Raw genomic sequence first — 17,146 nt, 5'->3', positions numbered from 1 at the left:
GGATTGTTCACCTTCAGCCACAGGAGGTCAGTGCAGGTCAGTCAAGTTCTTCCACACCAAACTGGGGAAACTGTGTTTTTATAGACTCAGTTCTGTGCATAGACATTGTCATGCTGAAACAGGAAGGGGACTTCCCCAAACTTCATTAATACTGTAAACCTGTAAGCAGTTCCCTTTTTTATAGCAAACTTGAGTATGTTTTAACTGATCTGTACTGTCTATTGATAAATGAGGAACCATTCAGAAAGTATTTCCTATTTTTTCCATATCCTGTGTGTAAAATGTGTTTTTAATTACCTTGTTTTTTATTGTTAAAATTTCTCTTCAAGTCAAGGGGAGAGGAAGGATGAAGTGACTTGTGGTTTAGGGTTAAAAGTTCATGATTGTTGTCAAGATGCCATTTAAGATTTTGCAATGATTTCCGCCACGACCCAGCACTCAAATCATAACGATATAGTGCTTTTTAATGTGATTCTGTTTACTGAATATTTAAATATTTTAGAAATTTACTCAAAAACATTTACACATGACTTATTGAAAGGAATTTACTGAAGTAAAAGAAAACTACAATTTCTTCATACTATACAAATAGGCGACAATACAATAATATATATTCAATTTATAATCCCATTATATAATCTGCTTTTTTATTATTTAACACAATCAATGTTTTTTGCAATCCTTAAAACAGGAACAAAAACGCTGAGTGGTAAAGTGGAGCAAAAAATTATTTTTGATATATTTTTCTACACCATTTTACTACAGGCATAATGCATGCCACTATGTATAATACATATGATAATATGTGCCCAAGATTCTCATCTTTAAAATCCACCAGTCCATGTGTGCTTTCTCTCAGGTGCCTTTAGGAGCCACTAGTTGCTCAAAGTGCCACTGCTGTCTGGGATGATGGGTGCAGGGGCGCATGAAGAGACCACCCACGCTGGAACGGGTGCTGACTTGTTTTGGTTGAACACTGTTGCTGTGTGGGGGACCTCTGTCCTTTACAGCCTCCAGACATAACTGGGACTGTTGGTGAACAAGCTGGCCGCTCAGCTGAAGGGCAGAAAACAGACATATAGATATAGCCAAACACCTTTTTACAACCATACAAACAGTTTAGTGTACTGTCTTGCCTTTATGAACTTCCACTGGAGTCTGCTGGCTGTAGGTCGGGGGTTGAGGCATGGAGAAAGGATCACTTGCTCGCCTTTGGTGTCTAAACACAAAGACCCCATTGGACCCCATCGCACTTCACCCTCAGAATTTAGATCACAGTGCTGCAACGACAACAGAGATCATTTTTGTCCCTGTGTGTCAACCATCTCCTTCTGAGTTACACTGCTGAATAAAGTGTTGTCATGGTTACCTGGCTCCCCGTCCCGCTGCATGGTGCTATGTTCATGGACCCACCCTTCAGTCCGTGCTCTCTGGGGTAGTCTGCACAGCTACTGGTGCCAACATTGTAAAGCTTCAAACAGGCACCAAATGTCACACATCACAGTCTGTCTTGTCCACCATGGTGTGTTATGTGTGTGTGTTTGTATTGTGCATGGGTGCGCTACCTCTCCTGATAATCCAGTCCTGTCCTGGGGGATGTAAAGTTGTGGATACACTGTAGTCAGGTACCACTGGAAGTTCCTACATCCCAGACTCTTCTTTAGTTGCAGACGCTCTGTGATGTTAGGGCTCTCAGACTGCACAAAAACAAAAAAAAACATTTATGTGTTTAGATTTTCAGTATTCAGGATACTCAGCAGTTGATCTCTTGATGAAATCAGCCCCAACACATACCTGCCTGATGAAGTGAGCCAGTGTGTCTCTCCTGTAGAAAATCTTCCTGTATGTGTCCATCCATGTGTCTGCAATGCGGATCTTGTTTTTCTGAAGCTGCTCATCTGGGAAGCGGTAAGGTAGGTGGTGGCGGTCTAGGTGGGCCACACGGGAGCAAGGAACCACCTCCATCGAGCCCCCGCATGACCACACCTAGGATAGCATCAAAGATAAAAACATGTTTATAACCCTAATAAAAGGAAAAAAGCTTCAGGAAAGAGATGTAGAAGCAGTATTGTTTCTGTTAAGTATAACAAGAATTACTGCATTTTGAATGTTGGTCAATGAATCATATCTTATACAAGTTTCAGACTGATTTTTATTTCTCCACACTGCACCATTTTACTGTTTAACCTTCCACAGTACCGGCTACAATTCCACAGTATGACTTTTAATTGTCATCATAGGAAACCAAGTGGTCATGTAACATTTCCTTCTAATACTTGTGCAGTGAACAGGCAAAGACATTCCCAGACCACGATCCAACCTGAGATTTCCATTTGCGAAAGGCATCCCAGCTCAACATTCCTGAGGCCCTGACAGAAGGCAACCGAATCATTCAGCAGAGTATCGCTTTAAAACGATTATACGACTTAGTATGAAAAGCAAAGGCAATCTGTCATCTGTCTGTCCTGTGTGAGCGTGCGAATCGGAGGATTTAGTCGGAAGGTTTATACTAAATAATATCCCCCTTACCCTGATTGACAGCTCAATTTGCTCTGCCCCCCACAGCAGCATCCCCGGGTCGTAGGCTCCCACACTCTGGAAGAAATGTCTGTCGATGGCCAGAACTCCAACTCCTAAAGCTGGGCTCCTGTCACAGTCATAATCAGCATCACTTTACTGGCCAAGAAAAAAACACAGGAATTTGTCTTGGTGTCACAGGAGCAAAGACACAGTACAAACGTAAGAGGATTACAGGCTCACTTAACAGGTTTCCAGTTCATAAATGTCTCTCATTTTTTGCACTTTTCATAGTAAAAGGTCAATTGTGCAACCATTAGCATAAAATGCAAATGTATATATGTGATTAATGCATCCTCTTGCGGTTCACTCAGGATTACATTAAGTAAAACTCATCTCTTTCAGGTATGTGAAAGTTGTTAACTCACCGCACAGGTTCAATATCAAAGCCAGGGTCCTTTTCTTGCAGCTGTGATTTTGACTCCCAGTAGAAGTCCAGTCTCCAGTCAAACACTCCCTTGACTGGCCACTGGGTGGCATTGTACTGAAACGTCTGCCAGTCTATCACATCCATGATGGGGGACACCACTCTGGTCCTGCAGAGACACCACATTCATCTGAACTGTGGTTTTAATATTCAAGTGAGTATGTTTGTTGATATCTGTCAAGTATGGATTCAAAATAAGGGTGATGTTATGAATGGAAAGTGTGTTCCTGTCAGTAAATTTGAAAGAGTGACCATTTTTTAAAATGTTCCTCACCTGGATGAAATTATTGACAGCCTGTGTGCATTAAAGTGACATGGATGAAAATGGATGACATGGATTAAGAGGGAAATGGTTCCTCATCAGTGTGTGTTTATGATGCACATGTTATTGTTTGTCTGTGTTTTCAGTCTGTGTCACAGAAGCCAAGTAAACATGCATTGTCCTGCTGGGGCCTGTTCTGGTCCACATATGTTATTTGAAATACTTTTACCAAGAGGTCATGTGTGATATGATGTTCAGAGGACTGAAGAGATTAATAGGGTGGATGGGGGGGGGGGCAAGAAATGGGAGAAGGGTCAAACATGTGGCTGAGAGAGCTGAGTGGTTGCAGATTCCAGGCTGGAGAGTACAGCCTAATTACCTAGTCTAATTAGAGCTACGCTGCATGCAGTCTGAGACACAAGACCTGAGCCAAATCATGAGAGCTGAGGTTTGGGCACAGCAGCACATGTACCCCCTGCCTTCCTAATGGGTGAGGACAACTGATCACTCCGAACACCTCCATCTTCTCACTTTTCTCAAGTTCTTCTGTCAAAAAGAACGCAACAGAGACAAGCAGGCAGACAGTTTTAGCACATGCTGCAGGGTTTGAGTTTTCCCCAGCCAACTGTTTATCTACGTCTTAATCATTCTTCAAACCATCACAAGACACATTTGTCTATATTGTTGGCATTTAACCAACAGAGCAATTTACAATGAGTGTGTGTGTAACTGAATAACAAGGCTTTTGCACTGCTGTCCATTACTGTCATACATGATTAGAGTGAATACCTGTCCTGGGCCACTCTCTCCAGCAGCGGTTCCAGCCAGCCCTTCTGGCATTCACAGTGGGAGTCCATAAACACCAGCACCTCCCCCGCAGCCCTGGCAGCACCCAGACTACGGCATCCTCCAACTCCCAGGCGCTTTGTGCTGCGAATCAAATGCACCCCATCCAGATGTGACACATACTCGCTCAGCACACTTTTCAGGTGACCTGAATTGTAACGAAGACAAGACAGTGTGATCAGCAAATAAATCGGGTCAGATGATGAATGGATCAATGTGGAGAGGCGCAGAAACGAACCGTGTTGGCTCAGGTCGTCCACTAGCAGGACCTCCCGCAGGTGCTGTTTGGGTGTAGTGTCCAGCACGCTATGCACTGTGCGCAGGAGCGTGGACCAAGCCTCGTCATGGAAACAGATAACAACACTGGCCGACGGCAGCGACTCGCTGTACTGCTCCCCCAGACACCTGTTAGATGGGCAAACAATTACACACAGTCAAGGCAACAATTTGGACGCTCTTTAATATCAAAGTGGGCTCATTTCATTGCAAAAACTTTGGTTTGTATTTTGTGAGCTTTGGCAAGATGTTCCATGCACTTACTTAGGATGGCGCGTCTCAGGCAGCCTGCGATGCAGTGAAATCCTCTCGCTGCCCACTTCGTTGAAACCGTACTTCTGCGCTGCAGACAGCTCCTTATCCCTTTCCACACCCTCCAGGTGCAGCTGCACTGCCTTCCCCATTTCACCGTGCGTCGGGGTCGCCGGAGTGGTATGCTTATTTGTTACCGGCAGAAGCACCTTGTAAGTCCCCTTCCTCTGCGGAAGGCTCTTGGTGCCCTGCATCGACCGCACGAATAAAAGCTGGTCTTCTTGCAGAGAGTTGAGCGGGCTGAGGTCGACAACAAACTCTAAGGCATCATCCTGGTAGTCAACGACCTCCAAGTCCGGTGGATTGGGGACCCGCTGCAGGGGACGGCGGGGAGGGCCAGGTTTCAGATAACTGTTTTCCCTGTCCCGGTTAAACAGGTCCGAGAGTGCCAGCGTGACCAAGGCGAACCCGAGGAGCAGCAACCAGAGACAGAGCATCCTCCTCCGGAAAACTTTAGCTCTGCCCCACAGCTTCATGCTGGGGAGAGGGAAGAAGAGAGGGGTGCTTAGAAGTTAGCCCAGTGCTATCTTGTTTTCCCCATGTTGCCTCAACATTATTGCACTGAGTGTGTGCAGAGATTACCCAAGAAAGAGGAAAACAAATAAATCGTCCATAATCTCCTGACAAGTAGAGCTGTATCCATGGGGCATCAGACCTGGGATACGAGTGACAGACAGTGCAGGTTGAAGACAAACCCTCAACTTCTAAATGGTGGAGGTGCGCAGACTTCACTCTCATGCTCCAGCTCATCCCGTGGTCCTAAAGCCTGCGTAAATCTGAGCCCTCAAATAACGACTTGAAGATGCACCTGATACATCCACCTGCTACATTTACACCTGCTGAGGGAGCTGAATGTCAAAGTAATCTTAATATTTCAGATTAGAATATTCTTTTAGACAACCAGTTCTCCGTTGCGGACATACTGCAGACTCCTTTGAGTTTATTGTTTTTATGTTATTTTTAATCTTATTGCTTTGCTAGGATGCATGCATCCACTGATGTTGATGTCTGTTGGACTCACTAGTTAGTTTTACTGTCATATGGTATCGTTCTAATATTACTGTAACTTCAGGAATCCCAAAACTTCTGTTCTGTTATGAAACATTTTCTGTTATGGCAATAGCTCAGTTTACCAAATAAATATGTTTACTAGCAGCAGCAACAGTAAATTATAAATAAGCCCACACTGCAGTGGAATGAGACTGTTTTTATATTTCCTCCGGTCTGTGCGTGAGAGTCGGTTTGGTGCAGGCGTCTCCCCGGTGCGTCACACATCAAAAGACGCTCTCTCCGGCCAGCTGGCGGTGGGCCTCTCAGTCCCATGACCGTCTGTCGGTGCCGGGAAGAGGGGCGGCTCGAAGCTTCGATCTCCCCGGTTCGCCAGGGACATCTTGGCAGCCGGTGCTGCAGTTTTCATGTGAATGAAGACAAAGACCTCGATCCATCCACAGTTTGAGTGGAAAAATTTGGTCAGAAAGTTGTTTTCTATTGTATCGAAATGAATTTGGCACCAAATGAGATTATGGATGGAAAAAACTGTTTATAAGGGAAAGTGTTCATAAGTCATGTGTTGAGTATCTCGGTGGAAAAAGTCAAATTTAACCTAATTATTTCCTAACACATTTTCCAAGTGACCTCAGAATACCTTAACAGGAGGTCAGATTGCCCAAGTTTTCTTCACCACATCACTAAATGAAGACCTTTCTGCGTCAACTCACTTCACACGCTCTGTATTGTGGTTGACTTGAGCTGTGAAAGGCCACTGCATGTAACTTGGCAGTACAACCTGTGGAACTTTGAAGCCAGTTTGGCTGCAGTCAGAGACCAGTTCCCTGTCCTGGTGGTGGTGGTGGTGACTGTCTGGCGGCCCTTGCCTCTGTGATTAGCTGTCCTGAGTGAGCTGGTGGGATTAGCAGCCTCCTGCCTTCTTTCCATTATCCACAAATACACTCACCCTCCCTTGTGCTCAGGATGACAGGGCAGAATGGCTTCCGATGATTATGATTACAGTATACAGAGGAGGGAGGGGGACACCTGGAGGGAGAGGATTGAGAAGTTGAAAGAGCAAAAGAGGGCGAGAAAGAGAGCAAGAAGGCCAGGGTGTTACAAAGAAGGTGGACATGAAAGAGAGGCATGAAAGACCTGTAAGAGGGAAAGAGAGAGAAACGGCCGGCTCCTGACTCCTGTGTTCTTGTGGGAATAATGTTTATAAGGCACGAAATTGAAAAGAAAAGAAGGTCTTCATGTATTTCCAGTGCTGCACAGTGAACACTCCCATATGTTCCATCCTGCGGCCAAAACACACACACACACACACTGAACTGAAGTTTCCACTGCAAGCACATTTTCAGAAACACACATAAACACAGAAAGAGCACAGATACACATATGCACACACACACACACATAGTGAGAGAGGAGGTCCAGTCCCACACACACATCCTCAGGAATGTGCCTGCATTCCTCCATCTGACGATAAGCCAGAGCTGTAAATGAGAAAGCACGACAAGTAGGCCTTCTCGCATGCATCCTCCTCCCCTCACACACCACACAAACAAATACACAACCCCCCCCCCCCACACACACACACACACACACACACACACACACACACACACACACACACACACACAAACATGCACACATGCACACAACCACAGAGAGAGAGAGAGAGAGAGAGAGAGAGAGAGAGAGAGAGAGAGAGAGAGAGAGAGAGAGAGAGAGAGAGAGAGAGAGAGAGAGAGAGAGAGAGAGAGAGAGAGAAGGGGATGAAAGACAATTGGCTGCATGATGCATTTCTGGGCTGTTCATTCAAATTTCTGTTTTACAACCAGTGAAGTCTTCTGTCCTGAAAAAGAGACAAAAAGAGAGCAACACACACACACGCACACACACGCACATACAACATTGTCTCAGTAAGGTGCTGGGCCACCATGTGCCATCAGGACAGTCTCTGAACTCTACTGGAGGGATGAACACCATCTTCCAAAAGACATTTGCTCATTCGGTGTTTTGATGGTGGTGGTGGAGAGAGCCTGTCTAACACATTGTTTCAATATATCCCATAGGTGTTTAATTAGGTTGACATCTGGTGACTGTGAAGGCCATAGCGTATGAGTCACATCATCTTCATAATCAAAACATTCAGTGACCTGTGGATGGGGCCATTGTTGTCCTGGAGGATACCACTCCTATCAGGATAGAAATGTTTCATCATAGGATAAAGGTGACCACTCAGAACAACTTTGTATTGGTTTGTATACAAATCAATACAAAGTTGTGAAGACTCACTATAGTGAGTCTTCCCTCTAAGTGTGGACCCAAACCATGCCAGAATATTTATTTATCTATCTATCTGTCTATCTATCTATCTATCTATCTATCTATCTATCTATCTATCTATCTATCTATCTATCTATCTATCTATCTATCTATCTATCTATCTATCTATCTATCTATCTATCTATCTATCTATTATCAGAGAGAGAGAGAGAGAGAGAGAGAGAGAGAGAGAGAGAGAGAGAGAGAGAGAGAGAGAGAGAGAGAGAGAGAGAGAGAGAGAGAGAGAGAGAGAGACTTTCATTTGTTTTAATGAGCTGCTGCGGAGTGGTGCTGCCCTCTATTGGAAAATGAGCCGTATTGCTGTTCATTAAATTTATTTTTTCTAAATTTCAGGATTTTGACACACACAAAAAAAGTCAATATCAACCTGCTGAATTTCTTGAGGAATTGCATCACCGGATGTTCAGGTGTTATTAAGGTGGTATGAATGAAAAACATCTAACTTTTTGTTTCGTTTCATTCACTCATTTCCAGCAGGCTATGTGGTTAGTGGGCTAAATGTGAACATATGATGTCATTAATCATTTTTGTGTTGTATCTGTACTTGATGGAACACATTGAAATACCAACAATAACGTCGATTAGGCTGCATAGTATCATTACAGATCTTTAGTAACTGATTTCAATGCACAAACAGCCGATTACAGAGTGATGGTGTGACTTTTAGAAATAATTTAATTGGATTATCATTACGTAATCATGCACTGTAGCCCCATAGACATACCAAATCATCATCCCCGTATGGCAAGAAAACATTATCAATTTCTGGGCTAATGATAATATACTGGATGTACGTTAGGTAGTTTATGTTGGTTTAATTCCTGACATAATTTGACCAATCAGCCACTGCATTTGAATATATACGGCTCTAAATATTAAACTGTTGCGGTTTCAAAGTTGACAGATTCTTCTCTCGTTGTGTTTTCTCTGGATTTAATGCAAAAAATCAACTGAAGATAATTGATACATTTTATCTGAATTCTGCGCATGAAAAATTATCATCCATAATCCAGTTTAGGTGTTTTCAACGTTTTATGTTATAGAGTAAAGGATTTCCATACAGTGAAGAAGAGAGTTTACTGTTACAAGAATGATGAAAGCAAATTTAACTTGACTTTTAAACAGACATTTCAATTCGAGTGAGATGTCGTGTTTGCAGTTTGGGAGTCCTTGTTGTCGCTGTTTCCAAACTATCCTTGTGACAGGGTAAAGGCCCGTTAAAAAAATAATGAAGTTAATCACATGCTGGATGCTGTCGTGCCGCGGTGCTGTATATCAGACGCTTTCCTTCTGCTTTTGCGAACGCAGCTGTGTCGCAACGTGAGTGCGTCTCATCATGACACAGCTCAAATTCATCAACCTGAACGATTCTTATTATTATAATTGTATTACTATTTGAAAACTGACTGTCATGTGGTTAGCTGCGGTTAGGACATTTGAGGTTATCAAGCGTCCTGTCTTAAATTTAACGAAAACCCGCACAATCAAAAGATAACTTTATAATAGAGTTTTATAATTATATCAAATGTAATATGATTCGACTTGTTCAGGAAAAGAGATACTGATCAATCTGTGTCGAATTTTATGGGAATCACGACAAGAAGTTACAAATGCCTTTAATAAAATGCTCTTCGTTTGGATAAATAATAAAAACCGGAGCAGTTTATAGTAAATCAAGTTTCAGAATCTTACTAAAACTGATAACTAAGATGAGGGCCTGAATTAGCAAAAAAAAAAAGAAAGTTGCCGTCGCATATCGCATTGCAGCAACAACTAACAGTTTATAAAATATTTTGTACAAGTTTATCACATTTTTAAAAGCGGCTGATACCAAAACAATATACAAATAAAGACGTTACACACAGTTTATAGACCCTCCTTAGAATAAAAAGCCTTTATAATTTCTTGACAAACAGGGTTGGGGAAGTAAAAACACGAGGGGTGGGGGGGCACGCGCATATACCATTTCTCTCGTGAGTTTCCTGCATCCAGGACACTAATAAGGGATGAGATGCGTCTTGTTAGAACACATCACATGTTTGTGTGCTCAGCGGCCCCAGATTAAATTATCGAACATCAGGACAGGCAGGGGGAAGAACTGGCAGAGCTGGACGAGCAGAGTGTCGGACAACATCTGTCGGTGCGGAGATAGTTTCGGGTGGAGGACAGGCTGCGTTTTTAAAACATATTTTAATAAATTTTCCTACTCAGTTGTGGAAATGGGAGCCTTTAAATATATTTTTCTTCTGGCTTGTGCTTGCTTTTTGTATCAAGCGGATGGACGCAAAAGTAAGTGTTGCTGCTTTAAACTTTAGTAGTCAGGCTAATTGAAGTCAAAGTTATACAGTATTTTGAACAGTAAGTTTAGAGAGGTCTGATATGGAAATATGAACTGCAAAAACATCGTGTAAATGTCCTTGCTTCAATTTAAAGATTCACACTGATATCACAGAGCTGCTGTAAACTTAACTGTTCTGACTGACACATATCGTGTCATTAAGTATGAAATACACTTTGGGTATTCGATATTTTGTGCACAGGTTATAAATGTCCAGTAGTCAGCTGTCTGCAGTCAGAGTCCCATGAGTTTAATTAAGGAGAGCGTCATCCAGGGCACACGGGCTGACGCTCTCAAGTCAGACTGTGAGTGAATAACAGACATTCAGTTAGAACAATTTAAAAGTATCTTTGCAAAGTAAAGTATGTTATATCCATAAAAGGAGTACACACCTCAACCTTTAAACTTTCACCTATTTCATTTACTAAGTGTAGCACTGGAGAAAAGAACACCCTCAAAATGTAAAACGCACACTTTTATTTCAAACATTATTACAATACAAGTTTTTTTTAATCATTACAAATAGACTGCACATTATTTTAAAAAGTCTATGTTTGCCATGCCATCAGCTGATCGTCTGCACACATGTCTGCCTTCACTGAGATCTGGATTATTTTTCCTTTAATCAAATTACAGAGATGGAATTTGTTGTTTTCGTCTGCCATCCATACTTGGCAATTAAGATATGTCACTCAGGCTGAAGTCAAGATTAAAGGCATGGACTTATACAGAACAAGTTTACTGATCGACTAAAGACATTTTAGCACGATAAGATACATTTATATTTAAGATAATAATCAGTGAGTATAGGGCCAGATTTCATCTGTGCGAGTTTATCGTGACAGAACAGATATGCAAATTTTGTGGGGGTTTTTCCGTTTCTTTTGCGTCATGCCCAATTTTAATTATATTGTGTGCCGGACCATAGCCCTCCTTTTACTTACTTAATTCAATTAAAAGACTAATACTAATATTTCAATTAAAAAAACGAATAAAAATTGATTCACCTTTGAGGTGAACACACATTCAGATCATTATTATTATTATTATTATTATTATTATTATTATTATTATTATTATTATTATTATTATTTTAGATTGGATTCATGCTAGATTTCTATAATTCTATAATTTTTCACACTGTCATAATCTGGCCATGATAACCTTATAATGAATTGAACTTTATAATAAATAAGGTATGAAATCAGCTGTGGCACCATGTTTATAGACAGTGTGACAAAGGGACCTATGGAGGAAAATAATCACCTTTTAAAATGTAGCAAGATGGAATTCTTGTCGATTTTTTGCCAAATCAAATGAAATAAACAATTAAATGGCCTTCAAATGCACACCAATAACTAACTAAACTAAATGTTTTCATATAGCTGTTCTGCTTTCTCTTTCCAGCATACGCTGACATGTTTCCCCACAAGCACGCAGTAGCAGGAAAGTTTCCATTTCCAATCCCACCAATTCCACCCATCCCTGGCTGGGATCCTGACACCAACCCTTGGGACGATTACCTCTACCCACCACTTACCCCAAAGCCAAAGGAACTCATGCACGGAAAAGGTGAGTTAAGAAGTTCTTCTGACTGCTTACTATTACATGCTGAGTTGTTAACCTTGATGTCCACTTCTCCTTGCAGGTAAACCCAAAGTTCGTCTGACCAGCGACAGCCCGGCTCTCAATGGCTCTTCCATCTCCTTCACTGCAAAGCTGGAGCATCCTCCGTGCCAGAAGGAGGATGCCAACGGGGACCTGGTCTGGGATGAGCACTGTGCCGATGGTATGGAGCTGGAGGCCTCAGGTGCTGCCAGAAAGCCAGACCAGGCCATGTCCCTTAACACATGACATCACACTCCACCACAGAATACCATGATGCCATCAAACCAATAGACTTAAAATAACACATGCTTTTTCTTTCTTTTCTTCTCCTGTGAGCAGCTAATGGTCAAGTGCGCTCCGGCTATGTGTATAACTGGACTTCCTGGTTGGATGACTACGGCTTTGGAAAGTGTACAGACAAGATAAAATGCAACGTATTCCCTGATGGAAAGCCTTTCCCTCAAAGCAATGACTGGAGACGCAAGAATTATGTCTACGTATGGCACACAATGGGTGAGACGCACAAGTTTACAACTATGCACACATGCACAAAGACCAAATCCATCTCAAACTGACTTCTTTCTCCTTTTGACTTTGACTTTGAATGTGTTCCAGGCCAATACTTTGAGACATGTGATGGTTCCTCTTCCAGCTTGACCCTCAACACCACAACCTTCCCTATGGGGGCAGAAGTCATGGAGGTCATGGTCTACAGGAAACGTGAGCGCAGGAAGTACAGCCCCCTTACCACTGACAACAGCGTTTTCTACGTCACAGGTGGAGACAAACCTCATGTTGTCAAATAAATGTCTTCATGTTTCAGCAAGTAGACAGGTCTCTGCACAAGTAGAAACCGAATTAATTATTTATCACTCCCTTACACACACTCTCTTTAGATAAGATCCCAGTGGCGGTCAACATCTCCCAGAAGGCTGCGGTCAACCAGTCAGCGAATGTTTTCTTCCGTGGTGAAGATGTAGTCTTTAATGTCAAGCTCCACGACCCCAGCGGCTACCTCAAAACCGCTGCTGCCATTGACTACATCTGGGACTTTAGAGATGGCAACCAGCTGGTAACACACCGTGATGTTACCACACACACCTACAGCACGCTGGGGAAAATCAGTGTGAAGCTGGTGGTGGAGGCTGCATTTCCTATTGAATGTCCACCTGCTGTTGCCACCCCAACTCCAAGGAGTACAACACCAAAACCTCCTACAAGTAACAGACTGAAACATTTACATATTTAGACATGTACATTCAAAGAGAAAAGCATTTTTGTGAGCTACTGTATGTCCCTCACTCCTTATGGCATAATCTTGCTTTCACCATGTCTATCTCAATGTCCACTGGGGGGCGCCAATGTCAGGCATATTCTAATTCTACAGTAGTGGCTTTAAAGTTAAAGGAATGTTTTGACATTTGGGGAAATATGCTCATAGAGAGTCAAATGAACACTCTAACATCTGTATGTTAAATATGAGGTTACAAGCAGGAGATAGTTAGCTTAGCTTAGTGTAAAGGCTCTGTCCAAATATTTACAGTCACAACACAACAGTGGTATTGATCTTCTCATCTAGCTCTCAGCAAGAGTGAATAAGCATATTATCCAAAATTTGGAACAATTCCTTGATATTGCACAAAAAAACATTAGATCTGTTCAAACTAGTCTAAGCCCCTGTTACATTGGATAGGCCCTTTAATCATGAGTCAGATTTAAAGACATGGACAACAACAAGGTAGTCTAATAATGAAATATGTTGTCCTTCAAGTCTCAGTTCACCCTACTATATACTTACATTATTTGCTCAAATTTAATATTAAAAGTGTAAAAATATTAATTTCTGAAGGTTGATCATGTTTCTGAAAATAATTTTTGTTGAGATTCATCAAAAATGGCAGAGATTTATATTTTCAAAACCTGGACAAAGATACCATTACCACTAATTGGTAAGATGTGACCTTTCTGTCGGCAAACATCCACCCTGCCGAACAATGGATTGATGATCTTACAAAACAGCAAAAATGCAACAAAAAAAGTGACTTTCCCCAAGCAGAATTTGAAGAATTACATAACAATGCACAGGTGTTTGTTGATCCTATCTGTTTTCTCATATCTCTTCCTCCAGAGGCTCCCACACCTCCACCTGCTACTCATGCTGTTACTATCAAGAGGGAGACCACACAGGGTGAGTTGTCACAGCTGTTTGTGTTTGCTGCGTGTATCTGAACACAAGCTCATTAATTTTTAATCTAAGAATCTATAAATTGACTTTAAGTTACCTGCATGTATCCATGCACACACATGCTTGTTCAGTCAGTTCACATCTTGACAATTCTTTCATGTCCCAGTGCCATCCAGCACCACCCGTGCCTCCTACACCCCCATTTCCACGACAACAGGGCTGCCCACCACAGAGTCCCTCCCCCCTATTGTTGCCAGTCTTACCCCTGAGTCCAACCCCACCACCGCCCTGGCCTGGCTCCGCAGCAGGCGCCCGGTCAACAGCAATGGGTGTTTTCGCTACGCCTATGGGAGTTTCATGGGTAACATCAGCATAATTGGTAGGTGGCAGGACGCACTTTTCTTTTCACTGTGTCATCAGTGAATTTAATTTTGTTCTATCAATTTTCAAATGTTATGATACGTTTCCCAATTAGCACAAAGTTAAACATAACATTTCGTATGGCCTACTGAATTGCCTCATCATTTTATTTAGCAGGGTTGTGTCATAAAGGAACTCAAAATAAACAATATTGTCTATAACTAAATATAATTAAAAGACAATCCTTTGTGTCTGAAGTTGAATTATACAGAGATGTTTGCAAAATTCAATTTCTTGCATGCATTTTTATGTGAATTATTGCAGGATATAATTTAATTTCAATAATGCTGATCCTTCATTTTTTTGGTAAATTTTTCCTCACACAATCCTGTCTTTGTGGGCTTGCTTCATCATTTTAATGTTATGAAAAGATGATCTCACATCACAAACCAACTGTTTTAATCTGTTCTCCACAGAGCCCAAGCACCCAGTCAGCAGCCAGGCAAACAGCCGCATTGTGGACGTGTCGGCTGCCAGAGTGACCAACACTGACATCAACTTCCTGGTGAAATGTATGGGCAAGTGAGTATATCATTATTTTATCATTTATTTCAGAAATATGTCAAAAAGTGTTTTTTTTTTCTCCAAAAAGAACGTTTTAAGATGTCAATGACTTACTTGTAAAGCAGATAATTTAATTCATCATTCATCTTCAGCATCCCCACTTCAGCCTGCACCATTGTGTCAGACCCCAGCTGTACTAAAGTACACAACATCATGTGCGATGATGTGCCACCATCGTCAGAGTGTGAGGTGCGTCTCAGGCGAACATTTCGGGAACCGGGTATATACTGTGTCAACATCACTCTGGAGGACGCCAGCAGCTTGGCCCTGGCCAGCACCACCATCACCATCAACAAGTCCCAAGATACACCTGGTCAGTTACACAAGCCTATACACAGCTGTTTGTTCTCAAATTCTCCACGTTCAAAGTAAATACTTTTTTATAATGTGCTCTCATTATAAAAACACTTTTTTAAAATATATCAGCTTTGTTGAAAGTTGATGAACTCTGTCCCTCTTATTGCTATTCTCTGTAGTGTCCAAGACTCCTTACACTGCAGAGGTGGTCCTCTCTGCGAGTGCTGTGCTGGTGGCCGTCTTTGCATTCATTGCCTACCTGGTCTACAAGTAAGCAGTCTCCAGCTTTAGATGTGAAATTTAGATGTTTTTGTAAGGTTTAAGGTTTAGAGTACATTTTAATACATGTATACATAATGATCCTATATAGCTGAGTACTCTTGAGTTTTATAATCCCATACGGAAGGAGAACACACTCACAAAAAGGTGCAAGCATTATTAATACCAATGACATACAGGTTTGCTAGAGATAATGCTCTCACCCATTCAATGATTATCATCCTTCCCATTACTCATCTGCTTGTTTTATTCTTTTTCAACCCTTCCTTTACACATTTTTCATCATTTTGACTCCACCTGGCTCATTTTCCTCACAAATTCTTCATCCTATCTCTCGTCTTACTTTTCCTTCTCTCCTAGGCGCTATAAGGTGTACCGGCCCATACGTAGGTCACTAGTGGAAGATGCCTGTGTCCACGCTGGAGTCGGAGGTCGCATGATGCGCCTGAGGGAGACACTGTTCCCTTCCAGTGAGGAGAGTCATCACCTTCTTACTGAGAGACGCCCCCTGTAGGCTTTCTGTGGCACCTAAAGCCAAACTGAAGTTTCTCTTTTCTACCTTTAATGGCAAAAAATACTGAAGCCTATGCAAGATAAATCATGCAAATCTAAGCAAATGCTGAATCCTTAAAGAATCAAAATAACAGAAATACATTAATCTGTGTATGAAAATATTAGGAAATAATACTAATGTCTTGTGTTGTAATTTACTTGTTTAAGAGTGTTGGCTCCAGCAAATGGATAATGCTACAGCAGTATATGACGAGTGAGATGATTTACTCAAGAAGTTGTTAAATGTCTGAATGAGGCACTGCACTTTTTGATCTCCTTGATCTAACTCATCTGTGAATGAAGAGGTTGCCGGGAGATTAATTAGGTTCAAGTGACTGTTTTGGAGGCTTTTTCATACAGAATAGATGTGTGCCAAGAACTGCTTTACAATTTTGTGAATTATCCTGTAACAATAATCCATAATTAATTATATCCTTGAGATTTTCTGTTTTATAAAATATGTTTCAACTGATGCTACTAGTATCAGTGGTCTCTTCTTTAGTTAAAGGAATTCACTGGGAACTTGGCATGAGGCCCCTAATAAAGGCTGTGAACTAACCACTCATCTTTTGAATGCATTCAGTTCTGTTGCTATTTCTCTGTGGATTTTTAGGATAACCTTGTTTCTGCACACAATGCTTGAAAGGCTGGTGGAAATCAATTTTTAGCATTCACATCCATTTTAAACCAAGGTTATTTAAATAAAAGCAAACTATCAAATATCCATCATAGCAAGATTCGGCTAGTCTTAGCCGTCAGACTAAATAATGTTACACCCTCACTGACAGTACATATTTTGATTGATCACCTTCGTTCGCCAGCAATCAGCATTGCAAATCATTGACTATACACAACATAGTG

The 17,146-nt window shown here is 41.7% G+C and overlaps 2 protein-coding genes across 3 annotated transcripts; one reads left to right on the top strand and one right to left on the bottom strand.

Annotated features, from left to right (window-relative positions):
* Positions 1–632: 632 nt before the first annotated feature.
* On the bottom strand, positions 633–5,176 carry LOC133996805 (polypeptide N-acetylgalactosaminyltransferase 15-like). Its single transcript, XM_062436390.1, has 10 exons — positions 4,653–5,176; positions 4,351–4,517; positions 4,056–4,260; positions 2,946–3,113; positions 2,530–2,647; positions 1,795–1,986; positions 1,566–1,697; positions 1,370–1,471; positions 1,137–1,280; positions 633–1,056 (listed from the first exon to the last, which is right to left on the bottom strand). Exons 1-10 carry the CDS (start codon positions 5,174–5,176, stop codon positions 856–858), a joined length of 1,953 nt encoding a protein of 650 aa, XP_062292374.1. The 3' UTR covers positions 633–855.
* Positions 5,177–10,092: 4,916 nt separating this feature from the next.
* Positions 10,093–16,838, top strand: gpnmb (glycoprotein (transmembrane) nmb). Of its 2 annotated transcripts, none has more exons than XM_062435883.1 (12): positions 10,093–10,331; positions 11,788–11,952; positions 12,029–12,169; positions 12,328–12,501; positions 12,604–12,765; positions 12,885–13,208; positions 14,117–14,176; positions 14,340–14,552; positions 15,010–15,115; positions 15,250–15,470; positions 15,634–15,724; positions 16,094–16,838. In XM_062435883.1, the coding sequence occupies exons 1-12, from the start codon at positions 10,262–10,264 to the stop codon at positions 16,245–16,247; spliced, it is 1,881 nt and encodes a 626-aa protein (XP_062291867.1). In that variant the 5' UTR covers positions 10,093–10,261; the 3' UTR covers positions 16,248–16,838. The 2 variants fall into 2 exon arrangements, with proteins under 2 accessions (XP_062291867.1, XP_062291866.1); XM_062435882.1 differs by having other exon boundaries at positions 12,029–12,190.
* The last annotated feature ends 308 nt before the right edge of the window (positions 16,839–17,146 follow it).

Source organism: Scomber scombrus, chromosome 16, assembly GCF_963691925.1.
Source record: "Scomber scombrus chromosome 16, fScoSco1.1, whole genome shotgun sequence".
NCBI classification, from domain to species: Eukaryota; Metazoa; Chordata; class Actinopteri; order Scombriformes; family Scombridae; genus Scomber; species Scomber scombrus.
Note: the sequence above shows the minus strand (reverse complement) of the source record. Positions and strands in the feature narration are given on the sequence as shown.

Coding starts and splice junctions, on each gene's coding strand:
- LOC133996805 (XM_062436390.1), bottom strand. CDS start 5,176: ATGAAGCTGTGGGGCAGAGCTAAAGTTTTCCGGAGGAGGATGCTCTGT. Junction 3,114..4,055: donor GAGAGAGTGGCCCAGGACAG/GTATTCACTCTA, acceptor GTGTCTCTGCAG/GACCAGAGTGGTGTCCCCCA. Junction 1,057..1,136: donor TCCAGTGGAAGTTCATAAAG/GCAAGACAGTAC, acceptor TCTGCCCTTCAG/CTGAGCGGCCAGCTTGTTCA.
- gpnmb (XM_062435882.1), top strand. CDS start 10,262: ATGGGAGCCTTTAAATATATTTTTCTTCTGGCTTGTGCTTGCTTTTTG. Junction 12,191..12,327: donor TATGGAGCTGGAGGCCTCAG/GTGCTGCCAGAA, acceptor TCCTGTGAGCAG/CTAATGGTCAAGTGCGCTCC. Junction 12,766..12,884: donor CAGCGTTTTCTACGTCACAG/GTGGAGACAAAC, acceptor CACTCTCTTTAG/ATAAGATCCCAGTGGCGGTC.